This window comes from Zingiber officinale, chromosome 6A (assembly GCF_018446385.1).
Source record: "Zingiber officinale cultivar Zhangliang chromosome 6A, Zo_v1.1, whole genome shotgun sequence".
Lineage (NCBI taxonomy): Eukaryota > Viridiplantae > Streptophyta > Magnoliopsida > Zingiberales > Zingiberaceae > Zingiber > Zingiber officinale.
Window position 1 is genome coordinate 143,000,525 of NC_055997.1, and position 18,816 is coordinate 143,019,340.

Consider the following 18,816-nt stretch of genomic DNA (forward strand, 5'->3'; position numbering starts at 1 on the left):
CATTTGGTTAATATTGGCTAACCGAATCGAAATTTTATTAAAACTGAATTAACCGAATCAAATTAAAAATTAGTTATTTCGGTTAACACTGAATTAATCGAATTTGTTTAAAAAATAATTATTTTTTTTACCAAATTAATACTAAATTAACCGAATGCTCGCCCTTATAATTTGAAGAAATCTGAGCACTAAGCTCTGTTCTGAGAGATATGCTTGTGCAAGTCCTTGTCCGATTTTTCGATGAGTTTTAGCTTCATCTCTTTGGTGGATTTATGATATTTTTAGTAGAGATTGAAGCCTATATGTTTCCCTTGTTTTTCCAGCTAGCATTTAGCTATTTCCGGCAAAATTTCGATGAGTCTCTGGTGAGCCACCACCCTAGGACCACTAGCTACTAGTTTAAGCTTTAATCTTGCATATTTGAGTATGAAATCCCAACTCTTGTTCTTATAAGGAAGCTGCCAAAACAATTAAATGAAGAATATAAAAATCAATCAATATAGAGCTTCTTCTTCTACTACTAGAGCTTCTTCTTAACTGATAATACTTACATTAATGCATTCTTTTCTTGAAAGAACCATATAATTTATACTGAATCGAATTCGAGAGAAAGAACCTTGGAAACCCTAAAGAGGAGACAATAGTCGAGAGACAATACCCTAAAGATGGTATTTTACCGATATCGTACTGATATTTCAGTATACTAAAATATCAATACAGTATCAGTATCATTTATTAGAATACCTATTTTCTCGGTATGATATACGATACTCAGTTTTTGGTATGATATATCGTATCAACCCAGGCCTAGAGAAGGACCAATCGGACATGAAGGCGTGTTCAACATTCAATAAGGAGGAAGAAGTGGAATCAGCCACATCTTCGAAGGGGGAACAAGTGGAACTGTCCACGTCTTCAAAGGAGGAGGAAGAATCCAAGACAAGTGAAGAAGAAGTCTTGGAAGGTCAACCCTCAACCTCATTTATTGAGGAGAGCAGGAATAACCACATTAAGTGCTTTGAGTGTGGAAAAATGGGACACTACAAGAGTAGGTGTCATTCAATCAAGAAGATAAAGGAGATAAATCCTAAACCCATTAAAGTTCATTTAGAATATAATGTGGATTATAGAAAGGATGGTGTTAAGAAGAAGAAGTGATACATTATTTGCTTCATGTATGGTGAAAGGGGGCATTACCACACAAAGTGTCCAAGGAAGGGAGTGCTCATGAAGATGGAGCAATTAAAGAAATGGAGGAGAATGAAGCTATGTGGATGCTCGTGTCAAGGGGGAGCTCCAACGGTAGATAGGAAGGTAATCCCTAACTTGATTTTTAATTCGAATTTTGATTCAAGTTTTAGGGGCATGCATACTAGAAATAACAATGCAGGTTATTTACCCATACACAATTATAGATTTAGGTATAATGTTAGAAATAGAGTTAATATAGTTGATAACCATAGAAAATTGAATGTTAAGGTCAAACCGAACCAAAAATAATCTACATTGCCTAAGGAGAGAAAAGTAGCAGAAAACAAAGGCATTAATCCTAAGAAAGGGAGACATATACTTAGGAAGGTAGATAGGTCTAAGAAAGTCCATGGTGTACAAGTGGATTCTATAGTTAGAAACCTAGAATTAGAAAATCAAACTTTAAAGGAAAAGTTTGATCGGTTAGAGAAATCCCTTGAGATATTCAATGTTGGATCTATGTGTTGGTTAGTCCTAGGAAAACGTACCGGTTCTACTGTACAAATTTTTTTTGTACAAGTGTCGAACCTTTCCTTAAATAACCTATTGTGTTCTTTAGAAGTTAAATTAGGAATCGTAGACGGAACTTAACATCATTGATTCCAAATTTAACTTATTTGTTCTTAATGGTTTAGATTTGAATCGCAAGCAGAACTTAACACTATTGATTCAAATCTACCTATGTTATTAATTTCATTAAATATTAATTTTCAAAATTGGCTTCCAGGACTGCATGGCGAGGCACATGACCTTCTTGTATATGGGAGCAACCACCACCGCCTAGACAAAACCTTTTAAGGAAAGTTAATATTTAATTTCCTTAAATAACTCTAGATTAACCAAAAAGAATAATCGAATCACAAATTCGAAAAAGAAGAAAACTCAAACTCGAAAAATAAATTTGATAAACTAGATCTAATTGCCTCTTGTATTTAGAATTCTTACAAAGAAAATAACTAGTATGATGCGGAAGAAAACTACTAGTTATACCTTCTCTTTGTAAGCTAATGACCTTAAGATCTTCTGCCGTATTCCTCGCCTCGCCTTTGACGTCATGTGGGCGACGATCCTCCAAGATGAACACCACCCAAAAGCTTCTTCCTCTTCTTCTAAAATCCGACCACCACCACCACCAAGGAGAAGAGAGCAAAAGGGAAAAGAGAAGGGAGAGAGAGGGCCGACCACTTGAGGTTCTCCAAGCAAGAGAATAAGAATTGTTCTCTCATGAGGCCTCCTCATCCCTTCTTTTATATTACTTGCCCAAGGCAAATAAGGAAAAACTTTTGACAAAAAATAAAATCATTCTCTAGTTTTTCCTTTTTATTTTTCCTTTTCTTTCCTCTTGATTGAATCAATCACCAAATTAATTAGATTATGATTTTTTTTTACAATTGGCCGGCCTCTTGCTTGGGCTCCAAGCAAGGTGGCCGACCACCACATCAAGAATAAGGAATATATTTTTTTAAATTTTACAAGAAGAAATCCTCTTATAAAATTTACAAGCTCTCTTTTCTAAAGTAGGAGTTAAAAAATGAAAGTTCTAAAAATTAAAAACATGTTTTAAAATTTAAAACTTCTCTTATAAAATTTCCTTTTTTAACATGGTGATAGAAGATTTAAATTTTAAAACTTATCCTCCTTTTTTTGCTTAAACCATGAGGATGGTTAAAAAAAGGAAAGTTTTAAAACTTTTAAAACTCTCTATTAAAACATGTGGCCTAATTCAAATAAGGAAAGTTTTAAAAATTAAAATATCTATTTTAAAACTTATAGTTTTCTACAAAGAGAAGATTTTAAAAATTCAAAACAACCCTCCCTTTTTGAATTATTGTGGTCGGCCCCTTCATGCTTGGTCACCAAGCAAAGGGTCGGTCCCTATAGAAGAGGATGTGGCCGGCCCTTGCTTGGTCACCAAGCATTGGACCGGCCCCCTTCTTGGACACCAAGAAGAGCCCTACATTTGGATGGACTTTAGGCTATAATGAGGCTACGACAGGGACTTAGAGGAGAAATTAGTTTTGACCTTCCGATGAGCTTGAGTATCTCGTGTTCGCCCCGAACACACAACTTAAGTTCATCGATAATAACTCATTCCACTGAGAGTTATTACCGCACTGCTGCACCAATCCCAAATTATATTATGGGCTCCTTCTTATCATGAGTGTGTTAGTCTCCCTGTGTTTAAGATAATGAATGTCCACTAATTAAGTAAGTTACTGACAACTTTCTTAATTAATATCTAGCTCCAAGAGTAGTACCACTCAACTTCATTGTCATGTCGGACTAAGTCCACCTGCAGGGTTTAATATGACAATCCTTATGAGCTCCTCTTGGGGACATTCTCAACCTAGATAACTAGTGTATGGTTAAGTTTAGGCTTTCATTACCTATGGGAAGGTCATAGGGGGAGAATGAAAGGACTCATGAAAGGGAGTAAGTTAGGCTTTCATTACCTAGAGGGAGTTTGCCCTCTTAGGGGGAGAATGAAGAGCTTAATTTATGCTTTCATTACCTAGTGGCATGAAGAAGGAGGCTATGGGATTAGCCTAACTTACATATGGGATTGTAAGTGTTATTGTAGTATTGTCAAACATCAAAAAGGGGGAGATTGTTGGTGCAATATCCCTCAGGTCAAGGTTGACCTGGGTAACCAAGCTGAGTCTTGGTTTGGGTTTAGATGTTTGACAATAAGATATTGATTGAAGAAGAGTCAAGTAGGTCAAGGTTGACTGGATACTTGACTGGGAAGTCCTAACTGGGATGTTAGGCAAAATGAAAGACCTAGTGAGTGAAGCTAGGTAGTATGAAAGTCCTGGTGAGTGAAGCCAGGCAGAAGAAAAGTCCTGGTGAGTGAAGCCAGGCAGAAGGAAGTCCTAGTGAGTGAAGCTAGGCAGATGGAAATCTTGGTGAGTGAAGCCAGGTGAAAGTCCTAGTGAGTGAAGCTAGGCAGATGGAAATCCTGGTGAGTGAAGCCAGGTGAAAGTCCTAGTGAGTGAAGCTAGGCAGATGGAAATCCTGGTGAGTGAAGCCAGGTGAAAGTCCTAGTGAGTGAAGCTAGGCAGATGGAAAACCCTAGTGAGTGAAGCCAGGTGAAAGTCCTAGTGAGTGAAGCTAGGCAGATGGAAATCCTGGTGAGTGAAGCCAGGTGAAAGTCCTAGTGAGTGAAGCTAGGCAGATGGAAAACCCTAGTGAGTGAAGCTAGGTGAAAGCCCTGGTGAGTGAAGCCAGGCAAGGGAAAATCCAGATGGATCAAGGATGATCGGACATCTGGTGCTGGGAAGTCCAAGTAGGTCAAAGGATTGACTGGATACTTGGCATGAAAGAAAAGTCCAAGTAGGTCAAAGGGATTGACCGGATACTTGGCACAGAGAAAAGTCCAAGTGGGTCAAAGGGATTGACCGGACACTTGGTAAGGGAGTCCTAGCAGGTCAAGGGAGTGACTAGATGCTAGGCATGACATACCAACAGGTCAAGGTTGACCGGATGTTGGTTTGGGAGGTTTGGGACTTGGTTTTGGATAAAAATCAAGTGCTGGATCGATCAGTGGATCGATCCAGGCTCTGGATCGATCAGTGGATTGATCCAGAACAGAGAGCCTCTGGATCGATCCGTGGATCGATCCAGAGGTCCCAATCGATCAGTGGATCGATTGGGACGCGGCTGCTTCGTGCGATAAGCGCTGGATCGATCCGTGGATCGATCCAGGCGCGTTTCCAGAGCACAGAGGCGCTCTGGATCGATCCGTGGATCGATCCAAAGCCTCCCCGATCGATTGGGAACATTCGAATCGATCGGGATCCGACCGTTGGCGTCGTTTATAGCTGCAGGCGTTCGATGGCTGCGGCATTGCTTCTCCGATTCACTCCAGAGCTCTCGCCAACTCCTCCACAGCGCTCACAAAGCTCAGATCGCCAGTTCTTGAAGGATCTTGGAAGCTCTCCAAGTCAAGAGGCGGATCAAAGCCAAGAAGAGAAGCTAGGGTTAGGGTTTTGTACTCATTGTAAGCTTGTAAGCTTGTATTTCTTGTATCCTTTCCCTCTCTTCTTGTATTGAGTCTTGTAGGGCTTCTCCGCCCTTGGTAGTTACCATAAAGGAGAGTTTTATTTAGTGGAGGGTGTGTGTGTTGGTGTGGATCCTTGGATTAGTCACCTCTTGTGAGGTGGATACCAAGTAAAACCAACCGTGTTAGCGTTGTGTGTTTGTTTCTGTATTTTCCGCTGCACATCTTTAAAGGAACAAGTGGTATCAGAGCAAGGCCGCTCTTCACCGGAATCATCGCCGGAAGGGTCAAGCATAACAAGAAAAGCTAGAGGGTGAAGAAGTTGGAGCAAATTCTTCAAGTTCAAGATTCTATCAAGCTCAACTTCAAGATGCAATTCCAAGATGGACTTGGATTTGACACAAGGGTGGCTCCACCATATTCATCTACAAGCTTCGATTCTTGGAAATCAAGAATCGAAAATTTTCTTATGATGGAGATAGAGCAATGGTTTGCTCTCATGGAAGGTTTTGAAGCTCCCACAAATTCCAAGGGCAAAGTACTCAAAAGGAACAAGTGGTATCAGAGCCAAATGGTGAAAATTGTTTTTATCTTAAAATGGCACAAACTGGGAAAACCATAAGAACTATCAAGTTGGGATTTTGGTATGTTCTTAGGCAATTTAAGGCAATCTGGGCCTTAAATTTAAAAGTGCTACTCTTGAGGAAAAATGGAATATGCCAACATTTGAGGACATGTTTATTTTCAATTGGCATACATTAAATCAAGGAAATTAGAAATGCCAAATTTAGGCTTTGGCATTCTCTTGTAGCACTTTAGGGCAATCTAGGTTTAAGGTGTAAATTTAGCTAAGACTTTAAGGATACTTAGATAGTTAATCTAGGTATATTTTATTTATGTTAAATCTTGCCATGATTGTTTGCCGATCATATGCCATGACATCATGTCTATTTTTGCATTCATGTTTTATTATGAAAAATCCAAAAAATACCATGTCATGACATTCATACATCATGTAGTAATAGGATATTTTCTTTTGAAAATTATTTTCTTTTGATGTATGCCATAACATAATCATGCATTAAGTTTAATTCCTTGTAATTAAGGACAAATGGCATTTAACGACACTTATTGACAAGTGACATCCTAGGTGGATGTCTAATATTTCTAAAATGCCTAGATAAATATGCATGATCCCTAGATTAGGGCAAAAACCAAATTTTACATCTCACAAAGACCTCTAAGGTGACTTGTATGTGTTTTAGTGCATATTATATACAAGTGAGATGTTAGGATGATGAACAAAGCTCAAGATGTTGATTTAGTGCATTCCTTTGAGTTTTAAATTCATCAAAACACATAGTTATGTGTTTTCCCATCATTGGGAAAGCTAATGTACAAGTCATGTGCATTAAGCCCAAGGAATGTGATGGGATATTGGTTTTGGAAATGTTTTTAAAATGTTTTTGGAAAACCTTGGTGAAGGCTATCTTTTGATAGTAATCACCATTGAATAGTTAGACACAAACTTGAAGAGAAACACTAAAGTTTTTGCAAGTTTTCAAGTTTGTGTCAATATTTGAAAATATGATGTATTTTCATAGAAAGCTATTTTTCCATGATTAAGTATGCCCTAAATAATGTCTACACGAAATTTCATAATTTTAGATTTTGTAGAATTTTCTAGGGGTTTCGAAGTTGACCGAAATGGAATTTCAGCAACTATCGAGTCTCGATCGATCCATGGATCGATTGGAGTTCTGAATCGATCCATGGATCGATTCAACGGCAATTGCAGCAAGCCTGGATCGATCAGCCGATCGATCAGGGATCCAATCGATCGTGGATCGATTGAGAAAGGTTCAATCGATTGGAACCCAACTCCAATCGATCAAGTTGTGATTTTGGCTGGGAAGGCTTGATTTCAGCATCTTTGAACCTCTTTGAGTCTAGGTAACCATTCCAAACCCCTTAAATACATTTGTATACATACAAAGGGTGTTTTCATGTTGAAAACAAGGATGGATTGGTTAACGAAGACTAAGTAGAAGTTTAGATTAAGGTTGTTTCAAATATTGAACATTTAAACCTCAAAACTTCTAAAATTTGGGTTTCCTAAAGGTTTAGGGATTCCAAGTCATTGTTGGTGCAATGACAGAAGTTACCACCATGTCTTTAGGGGGAGGGACTCTTTAAAGACATGAAAATTATTTTTCATGAACCTTGGAAGGTGGTTAACCTTCTGTTGTGAACTTGCTCAAGGTTGAGCATTTAAACTTGAAATGGGGAGAAATGGGGAGTGGATATCCTCATTATTTCAAGTGGACACTCAAGTGGTAGATAATGCTCAAGGTTGGGTAGTTGTCTACATTGAGGGAGAAGTTAAGGATAAATGAAGGGTATGGGACCTTCATTATCGTGTTGATCACAACGAGTGATGTTGTGAACAACGATGAGCAACTCTTCAGGGGGAGAGTCTTCAACAAATGGATTTGTTGAAGTGTGCCCAGAATTGGAGCATAGGTTGATGTGTGTCCAACGATGGGTTGATGTGTGCCAATAGGGGGAGAATGTATGGTTAAGTTTAGGCTTTCATTACCTATGGGAAGGTCATAGGGGGAGAATGAAAGGACTCATGAAAGGGAGTAAGTTAGGCTTTCATTACCTAGAGGGAGTTTGCCCTCTTAGGGGGAGAATGAAGAGCTTAATTTATGCTTTCATTACCTAGTGGCATGAAGAAGGAGGCTATGGGATTAGCCTAACTTACATATGGGATTGTAAGTGTTATTGTGGTATTGTCAAACATCAAAAAGGGGGAGATTGTTGGTGCAATATCCCTCAGGTCAAGGTTGACCTGGGTAACCAAGCCGAGTCTTGGTTTGGGTTTAGATGTTTGACAATAAGATATTGATTGAAGAAGAGTCAAGTAGGTCAAGGTTGATGGATACTTGATGGGAAGTCCTAGCTGGATGTTAGGCAAAATGAAAGACCTAGTGAGTGAAGCTAGGTAGTATGAAAGTCCCGTGAGTGAAGCCGGGCAGAAAAGTCCCGTGAGTGAAGCCAGTGAAGGAAGTCCTAGTGAGTGAAGCTAGGCGGATGGAAATCTTGGTGAGTGAAGCCGGGTGAAAGTCCTAGTGAGTGAAGCTAGGCGGATGGAAATCGTGAGTGAAGCCGGTGAAAGTCCTAGTGAGTGAAGCTAGGCGGATGGAAATCGTGAGTGAAGCCGGTGAAAGTCCTAGTGAGTGAAGCTAGGCGGATGGAAAACCCTAGTGAGTGAAGCCGGTGAAAGTCCTAGTGAGTGAAGCTAGGCGGATGGAAATGGTGAGTGAAGCCGGTGAAAGTCCTAGTGAGTGAAGCTAGGCGGATGGAAAACCCTAGTGAGTGAAGCTAGGTGAAAGCCCGGTGAGTGAAGCCGGCAAGGGAAAATCCAAATGGATCAAGGATGATCGGACATCTGGTGTTGGGAAGTCCAAGTAGGTCAAAGGATTGACTGGATACTTGGCATGAAAGAAAAGTCCAAGTAGGTCAAAGGGATTGACCGGATACTTGGCACAGAGAAAAGTCCAAGTGGGTCAAAGGGATTGACCGGACACTTGGTAAGGGAGTCCTAGCAGGTCAAGAGAGTGACTAGATGCTAGGCATGACATACCAACAGGTCAAGGTTGACCGGATGTTGGTTTGGGAGGTTTGGGACTTGGTTTTGGACAAAAATCAAGTGCTGGATCGATCAGTGGATCGATCCAGACCTGTCCCAGCGAACAGAGAGCTTCTGGATCGATCCGTGGATCGATCCAGAGGTCCCAATCGATCAGTGGATCGATTGGGACGCGGCTGCTTCGCGCGATAAGCGCTGGATCGATCCGTGGATCGATCCAGGCGCGTTTCCAGAGCACAGAGGCGCTCTGGATCGATCCGTGGATCGATCCAAAGCCTCCCCGATCGATTGGGAACATTCGAATCGATCGGGATCCGACCGTTGGCATCGTTTATAGCTGCAGGCGTTCGATGGCTGCGGCATTGCTTCTCCGATTCACCCCAGAGCTCTCGCCAACTCCTCCACAGCGCTTACAAAGCTCAGATCGCCAGTTCTTGAAGGATCTTGGAAGCTCTCCAAGTCAAGAGGCGGATCAAAGCCAAGAAGAGAAGCTAGGGTTAGGGTTTTGTACTCATTGTAAGCTTGTAAGCTTGTATTTCTTGTATCCTTTCCCTCTCTTCTTGTATTGAGTCTTGTAGGGCTTCTCCGCCCTTGGTAGTTACCATAAAGGAGAGTTTTATTTAGTGGAGGGTGTGTGTGTTGGTGTGGATCCTTGGATTAGTCACCTCTTGTGAGGTGGATACCAAGTAAAACCAACCGTGTTAGCGTTGTGTGTTTGTTTCTGTATTTTCCGCTGCACATCTTTGAAGGAACAAGCAACGCCGAGCAACGAGCGAACGCGACGAGCTATTCACCCCCCCCCCCTCTAGCTACTTTTGGTCCTAACAACTAGGACACAGATTCCTTCTAAATCAACAACACACACTATAAATAATATCATTTCCCAACTTATCGGGCATATTAATTTATCGAGCTGAACCTCACCCTTTGATAAGTCAAAGAAATAAATATTAAATATATGTGCTTGTTATTATATTAGGATTAAGAGTACACACTTCCATAATAACTAAGGTTTAGTTCTTTTATTAAGTCAGTAAAAAAAGAACTTACCTAAATGGTCCTACTCAATACACTTAGAGTGTACCAGTGTAATTTATTAATCAAGATAAACTAATACTTAATTACACTACGACTATTCCGATGGTTTGTTCCTTTCCATCTTAGTCGTGAGCAACTATTTATAATTTATAAATAACTGACAACATGATCTTTTGAGTGTGACACCACACTCCATGTTATCTACTATATAAATTAATTGAACAATTACATTTAACAAATAAATACAGATATTGACCAATGTGATTCTTTTATTTCAAAAATAAATGTTTACAAAAGCTAGACTTTTAATATATACTCCAACACTATGAGATTAGGTATGATATTTGTAGGATCATTGCATTAGAGGTAAATAACACTCGTGACTTTTTACATTTTTTGGGAAATTAATTGTGTAAAGAGTAATTGTAGCAGAAAGAAAGAGAAGAAAAGTAAAACAATGCTAACACGATCAAGTTTTACTTTATTCGGAGCATATGACGACTCCTACTCTAAGGCTCACACTCATTAAGTGCTTTCAATGGGTAATCACTAATCAATAAGAAAGATTACAGATACAATATCAATTTAAGTGCAAGCAATTTGAAATGTAAACAATACCAACAACATGGAAGTAGATTTTGAGCGTAATCATCGTCGGAGTAATTTTCGAGTGTCGTAGAGACCTTTTCAGAGCAGCGCACAGGAGCAGAAGTTATTTGAATTAATGTCCTTATGCTGCAGGTAGAACTCTCCTTTTATAGCTCTATTTCGGCACCTGGATCCCCTCCCGGGCTCCTGGAGTGTGTAAACATGGCGAGCTCTCGTCGAACTTTATCCTAGAAGTTTATCCATGTCGGGGCGCCTGGACCGTTGACGTAGATCGGCCAATTGTCATGCTTCAACTTAGCTTGAAGATAAATTTTGTCGGTCTAGGCGCCTGGAGAAACTCTGGGTGCTTGGACCGTCTGGGTGCTTGCCCGATGCTCCCTGGAAGGCCTTGACCTGCTCGGAGCATCTCTAGGCGCTTGGACCTAGTCCAAGCGCCTAGGCGACCCTTTTCCAACATCTTCTTTCCTACATGAGTGTTAGTACAGAAGCAAATAGGAAATAAAAATAGCAACTCATTTGACAGTATTCAGACTGTCCAGTCTTGACTTTGGGTTTCGCTAAAACTCTAGGTTGGACCGCACCTATTGTTCCCTCTTCAGGGAATGCGTCCTAACCTACTCCTCTCAGGAGAGATTATCTTTTGCTAGACAAGTCCTCCAAACCACCTGGACTTTTGCTCAGCGTCTGAGACCTTGAGACATTCACCTAGTGTTCTCGAAAATAGGATTTCCCACCTGATATTCGCGACCCCCAGGACTTTTAAATGGTGTCCCGCCTAGGATTTCTAGTTCAACGAAGTCCTCGACTAGCAAAATATTTGCCTAATCTCATAGACCAAAACTTCGTTGCCTAACCGCTGCTAGAATTTTTTCACATTTTACCTAGCATCAACTAAGAAGGGGAGCTTTAGCGTAACGGTAAAGTTGTTGTCATATGACTAAAAGGTCACGGGTTTGAATCCTGGAAACAACCTCTTGTAAAAAAAAACAGGGTAAGACTGCATACAATGGATCCTTCCCCGGGACCCCGCATGGCGGGAGCTTCGTGCACCGAGCTATCATTTTTTGCCTAGCATCAACTAGGACTTTCACTTTGCCTAAGTTCACTTAGAACTTTTCTGCACACTTAGTTCAACTCGTTAGATCACAACACAGCTTAACTTTAAACCTTTATCAATATCAAAACACGGGTTTGATTAGCTACTGCTTCCAGCACCAACAATCTTCATCTTTTTGATTTATGACAATCTAGTTCAAAGTTAAGTAAAAACATTCAAAATAATAAAGTAAAATTTGCAGAATAAATAACAAATAACAAGTAAGTTTTCAAGTAATATTTTTCAACGCAAAAAGAAATAACTTTAAATGTTACTCACTCCCCTATAAATGTTACTTTTTCTCAAAAATAAAATTTTTTACTTTACTTTTAACACTTTTTCCCCCTTTAACATATATAAAAAAAACTACTAAATAGAGAGAAAAATTGTTAACTTAAATGCTAACAATTTAAGTTGGCGGGGGAGAGGGAGAAGATGAATAGTGAGGAGAATATGCTACGGTTATGTGGGTATATACGTGAGCATGCGCGCCTGACCCGTAGGAGTGGACTCCCTTTTACAACACTGTTGGAGAAGAAACAATGTCTCTTTTTCTCATTAATTGTATGTCATATCATAATAGGAAAATATCCTATCTTATCATACGGTCATATCATCCACGTTCTATATGTATAGAAGATCTTGTGGGGTTATGCTCCGACAACCATACTGCCCCCACGTGTTCTGAAAATCCACGCGTTATCATACATAATATGTCAACTCAAATGCTAGGCAAACCCACATAATACTGAGGTAGTTGAGTCAAAGGGCATGACATGTTAAGCAAAGGAGCGTCGGATCGAGAGGGTTGATAGGATTAGGGGATCGGCGAAGTCAAGCGAGTAGAGATGAGCCAAGTGACGTTGGCTTGTTGGATTGGTGGAGCTGAGCCGAGAGGTGTTGGCTTGTCAGATATGCAGAGCTGAAGGAGCCGAAGGAGCTCGAACTAAAGGAGTCAAGGGAGTTGAGCACAAGGAGTCGGGTATACCGAGCTAGAAGAGTAAAGAGAGTTTAACTCAATGAGTCAGGTGTCAGGATCCACTTTGACTTCCCCCTCTACTTAACCTTTGACGGGGCAACTATGATGGATCTTGTCATGTGTAGGTCTCTACTAGCTTCCACATCAATAATGGTTAAAATGTATTTTTATTTTGAGAAACGTTCTTGTAAATTATCAAGAAGTCTCCATTGTATTTCTTAAATCAATCATTATCTTTTATCATAGTAAAAGATAATTACGTACATTCATCATATACACCTCTTATAATCTTTCTTTGATTATACTAAGAAAGATAAATTTATAGTTACTGGTCAAATAGTAAAGAGCAGGAGGAATTTTTTCTCGAGGCATGTACCCTCCAAAATCAATCATCATCCTTGATTAAAAGATAGAACCAAATAAATGGAAAAAGTGGAAAGTGATCAAATAACTGGGCATTAACCCACTAACGCGTTGGTATTTGTTTTTTTTTTTCCATTTTAATTCAATTGTCCTTTAAATCAAAAGAAAAATACGAATTCAAATGTTTGTCATTAATAATCCATATCTTTGAGGTGTAAGTCAACAAATCATAATTGTTGACCGCGTTTTCTTAATTTCTTAAATATTTAATAATTGTGTTTTTATGAATTAATAAATATTTTTTAATAGGTGAATTAATTTAAAAATACCAAGCTGATAGGACATCTCGATTTGTACTATCATCTGATAGTAGATAGAAAACTACATAAGTAAGATAATCATGATAAGTAAGATACTTAATGTCAATAAAAATATAGGTAGGGTTATAATGTCATGATAGAATATCTAGATTGTCATAAATTTTTATGAGATCAGATTGATCATTTCAGGAAGACTAACAAAATTTATTATTATTTTTTAATACTAATAAAAATAAATAAACAAATAAGTCATAGCCAGTAATTAGTTTTATTAAAGCAAAGGACTGACTTCTCGTAGGAAGTCGACAAGTTGATTAATCTTAGGTCGGCACATTAACACGTACAGTTGTGGAAATCCATTAAAAAAAAGTCACTAATTATCTTAAGGAGTCTTTAGGTAGCAAACTTAACGATAATAAAAATTTTACAAATTAATTGTGTTCTATATCTATCCCTAGTTATAGATGACTGAAGAACCGTTATTGCATAATACACTTTGTGACGGCCTTTTAAAATCGAAGTTGCCACGAGTCAAAAACACAATTATTGGTTTTGCTCGTGAAGTACAAAGATGGGGGAGTTTAATGTTTTTCATTCTCTCGACGAGCAACTGAGCGATTGCAAATGAAGTTAAAAGGCAGCCCCGGGCTATGATGCATTGGATGCTCATGCTGTAGTCTTTTAAACATCTATGATTTAATTTGTAATTATAGATAATATTTATAAGATCAAATAAATTATCTCTATAATTAATTGCCCGAAGACAATTATATATCTAAAAAACAGTTACGTATAAATTATATTTATTATAGTTTATTGTGTAAGTTAGACAAAAACTTCTGAGGATTTTTTTTTCTTAATAATTCGTCGATGCTTCTTGTTTCTTTTCATCGACCCACAGTTTAGTTTTCTTAATTTTTTGATCTCGTGCTTATTTCTCTTTCTTCTTCTTCACTTTTATCTATTTTTTCTTGGCGTATATTAATTGGATTAAGAGTTAGTACTAGCCAACTAATATTTTGAGTTAATTCATAGTCGACTTAAGTTGCATTACAAATTGAGTTGATTAAATTTTTAGTCAATTTGATAGTGGATCGATTTTTTTATAAAATAATTACTCTTAATTTGGCGTCTTCTAGATTCTAGAATATTTGATTATTAAAAGTCTAGTGGATAGATAATCAACTAAAGTATTCTTGAATTATAGGATAAAAACTTTAAGTTGATCAAAGAAGGCAACAATGTCGTACAAGAATTTTGTGATCAACACTTTAATTAAATAAAAAACTAAAATAATTAAAATAATCATGAAGAATTACATGATCAATATTTTAGTCTACTAAAATTAAATTCAATATAATATAAAGTTCTAAAAAGTTAAAAATCTTTACCTTGAAGAGTCATTGACTTACATTTTAATTTACTTAGTTCTTTCAATATGGTCGTAAGAGTTTTTCTGATTAGAGGGGTTTCGTCTCAAAAAATCAAAAAATAATAATAGTAATTTTATTTTGAAGAAGGCTCATCTTATAAGCCGTTGAATAGAAATTTATAAAATTCAAAGTACGGTTCAAGATATTAATAACATATCAATATATCACACAATTAATATTAAGCAAAAGTTGTAAATGCGTCCCCTTCTTGTTAAATGGGCATCCCATTTTACTTTTTAACCTCAGGTATTGTTTTCATTATAATCCCTCGCTTAAATTTTGAATTGATTGGATTTGTTATAGTAATTTCTATTTATAATGGTTATATATACTAAGATTTTACATTATAATAACTACAATTTCATAATTGTTATATCACAAATTCAATCATATTTATATACCATTTATTTTACTACCGTTATAATTTAATAACTATTATAATACATTTCATCAATTTAAAATTTAGGACGGAGATTGCGCAATGAAAACGATATGAAAGGGTATGAGAGTAAATCTAGGACGAGAGGCTTGATGATTTGCAAAAAGGAGTATTTTATTTTATTTTTGCCCATTAACATTTAACATAGTTTTTATTTAATTGCGTATTTTAGATTTTATTTATATTTTAGATTGCCCAATCAATATATTATCTTTGCCGGTCGCGATCAAAGTCGTCGATAGTTTCGTGACGCTTGGCACATTTAGATCGAAAAGATACGATCGGCGAAACACAGATCCATGATCGTTTTGGAGAATTAATGTTTCGTTACCGAATCTAACTTACTCTAAATCATACCTTCGTTTTCGTTCCGGTGGACTGTTAAGTATTTATTTTCCAGCTGGGGTCAGTACGTCTAACCAATCCTTTCAGTGGTAGAGAGAGTTAATCTTAGGCTTTGATGTGGAATCAGTGCAAAAGATCTGGTTACCGCGGTTGAAAATAATCACGGAGTTTCGGTAATCCCAAAGCATTCGCGTCGTTCATCTTTGCTTTCCCTTCTTTCATCTTTCTCCTCCCTCTCCTCGCCATGACTTGCAGCCTCGAGTAGAGGTCAGGTTAATGGAGTCGCAGAAGGGTAAGCTCACCCGTACGCACTCCTCCATCCTCCGGTCTCCCACCGTCCGATCCTCCATCCACAGCCTCTCCTCCATCGCCGCCGATGACGAGGAGGAGAAACCCCATCGCCCTCACCGCCGCCCGCCCTTCCGCCGCAACCCCCCGACGCATGCCCTCCTCCTCACGCTTCCCTTCGCCCTCATCTTCCTCCTCTTCCTCTACCTCCGCAATGATTGCCCCCTCTTCGCCAACGTCCTCCTCTTCTCCTCCCTCTTTACCGCCGCTTCCCTTGCCGCCCGCCGCTTTGATCTCTTCCGTCGTGGAGCCACCGCGGTGCGCCGGGTCTCGTCCGTCGAATGGTCCATCGGCGGCGTGGAGAGGAAGGAGAAGCGGGCCGGAAGGCGGATCGTCCGCGAGGGGGTCGAGTTCTACAGCAATGGGGATTTCTACGAGGGCGAATTCCACAAGGGACAATGCAACGGAAGCGGTGTCTACAACTTCTTCGGCAAGGGGCGATACGAGGGCGACTGGGTCGACGGGAAGTACGACGGATACGGGATCGAGAGCTGGGCGAGAGGGAGCCGCTACCGAGGGCAGTACCGGCAGGGATTGCGGAACGGGTACGGTGTGTATAAATTCTACAGCGGTGATAGCTACGCGGGTGAGTGGGTCAGCGGGCAGAGCCACGGAGTCGGGGCGCAGACGTGCTCCGACGGGAGTTGCTACTTCGGGGAGTTCAAATGCGGGGTCAAGCATGGCCTGGGTTACTATCATTTCAGGCAAGTTTCTTTTTTTTTGCTCTATTAAGTTTCTGTCATTAGTTTACATCAATTCGCCACCGTCTTTGGTGTTGATTGTTGCACTACTATTTGATTGAGACCCTTTGGTTGGAAATTGATGAGTTTTCTATGTGATGCATTCGTCAATTACTGCTTTAGCTTCGTTGCCAATTAATCGAAAAAAGTATGTTGTCTTTGGTATTCTTTGTTATTCTTCTCATTTTGTTTCTCCATTCAAATGCCTTTCTCATTGTAGAAAAGTTAGGTTCTTTTCACTTTGATGGTCGTGGAATATATACGGCTTGATAATCCTGAAAGGAAATTCCTCTAGAAAGCAAATAACTGAAAAGTCGAATTTGGGAATTTTCACTTGTTTTAGTCTGCTTCTTTTCGTTTAATCTTTCTAATACTTATTTGCTTCTCCTGTTTGCTTCTGGTTTCCCACTCGGCGATACTGTCCATGACGGAGTCACAGTAAATTGGTTGCTTCTAACATCGAGCTTGGTGATTAAGTGTTGGCCAACATATTACATTGATGGTAATGGGTAGGTTTTAGTATATTACGTTGCTTGTCCCAGCAATATGTTACTATTTTCTGATGCCCAATTTCTCGTTGATTGAGTTATCGGCGTTCTTCCTGGTAGAGGCTTTTAGTTTTCTGTCAATCGTTGGACTGTCCTTGCATTGGGGGTAAAAGTACATCGGCATAAAAGTTATTTTCCTTTTGCAGCTATACTCTTGTTTTTTTCACTTTTAGTATACGGTAAACTAGTTAGAGTATTGCTTTCCTTCCTGTCTGTCGAATAAGCATTTTCCCATTTTGCCAAAGCCCATCTTTGTTTTAGTTTCTTTCTTTGTTTTTTTCAAAGCCTAATTTCTTGTATTGGTATTAGTTTCTTCTCAGCTCCATTGAATATCATTCCCTTGGAAAATGTATATGATTCTTATTGAAACTTCAATATGCGACCTTAGTAATTGGTAACTTGAATTGTCAATAATTTATTTGTCTAATTTGCTTGGTGAAGTAATACATTATTGATAGGAAGACCTGTCTTGGGTGTAGGAATGGTGACAAGTATGCTGGGGAGTACTTCGCTGACAAGATCCATGGCTTTGGTGTTTATCATTTTGCCAACGGCCATTGCTATGGAGGATCATGGCACGAAGGCAAGAAGCAAGGTCTCGGAATGTACACTTTTCGAAGTGGAGACACGAGGTGTGGAGACTGGGACGCTGGAGTTCTAAAGACTCCCCTTGCTCCATCAGATCCTACCGTTGAGTTTGTTGTTCAGGTATTTGAATGCTCACTCATCTTTCCACTAATTTCCTTCTGTCCATAGTAATCCTTCTGAAAACTTGCTGAATTTAAATGTAGGCTGCTCGGAAGGCTGCAGAAAACTCAACGCTGGTTCCGAGGGTAGATTCACAAGTAAACAAAGCAGTTGCAGCGGCAAATAGAGCAGCCACTGCTGCTCGTGTCACTGCAATAAAAGCCGTACAGAATCGGATCGATGGCAGGTTTTGCGACACCCATGTTTAAGTTTGTTTTAAGTGTACATTTTGCTAACAAAATCTCAAGAGTTTTCGGCCAGGTAGGGAATTACTCAACTAGTTACTCGAGTCAGAAGCTAGGAAAGTAGTTGGCGATAGTTACTCAATTGCTGCACACAAATTGTGGTAATCCTAATTTGTTAAAATATATATACACATCTGATTTGAGTATGAATTTTCATAGCAACTTCTTCAATTGCTGAGCTTGTTCACTAGTCTGTTTTTTAAGGTTCAAAAGTATAGTTGATCTATTGGAGAGAAGGATGATACAATGTTCCCTCTGGGATCATTCTTCCCCACTCAAATCAATCCTTTCAGTCTTGGAGTCGTTTATACTCAACCAAATCATGCAATATTCTTACATTTCGCCATTGTAGCATGTGGTGGCCCTCTCGATCTTTAGAATCTCACAAGTATTCAAAGGTTGAATGAGGAGGATGGAATAAATGATCTCTGCCCAGTCTCCACCAAAATTTCCTCTTATTCAACAACTCCCATCTGTATTTCCTCATTCTCCCTTTGAAAGTATGGCGGAGTCATCATTGCACGGATTCATTCTTTTTGCATCAGTGGATTTCTTGCGTGTCGTGTCTTTGGAGCTACATGGCCTGCAGTCTTGTTTTCATCTTTGCACATGTTCTTTCTCGTCTGCTGTTGTTCTATTTTTGGCTGGTAGTTTTTGGTT

General features: G+C 39.1%; 1 protein-coding gene across 1 annotated transcript; it reads left to right on the top strand.

The window, feature by feature from the left end:
• The first annotated feature begins 15,661 nt into the window (after positions 1–15,661).
• Positions 15,662–18,306, top strand: LOC121998437 (junctophilin-1-like). Its single transcript, XM_042553371.1, has 3 exons — positions 15,662–16,580; positions 17,644–17,872; positions 17,956–18,306. Exons 1-3 carry the CDS (start codon positions 15,805–15,807, stop codon positions 18,118–18,120), a joined length of 1,170 nt encoding a protein of 389 aa, XP_042409305.1. The 5' UTR covers positions 15,662–15,804; the 3' UTR covers positions 18,121–18,306.
• Positions 18,307–18,816: the final 510 nt, after the last annotated feature.

Coding starts and splice junctions, on each gene's coding strand:
- LOC121998437 (XM_042553371.1), top strand. CDS start 15,805: ATGGAGTCGCAGAAGGGTAAGCTCACCCGTACGCACTCCTCCATCCTC. Junction 16,581..17,643: donor CTGGGTTACTATCATTTCAG/GCAAGTTTCTTT, acceptor TCTTGGGTGTAG/GAATGGTGACAAGTATGCTG. Junction 17,873..17,955: donor CCGTTGAGTTTGTTGTTCAG/GTATTTGAATGC, acceptor ATTTAAATGTAG/GCTGCTCGGAAGGCTGCAGA.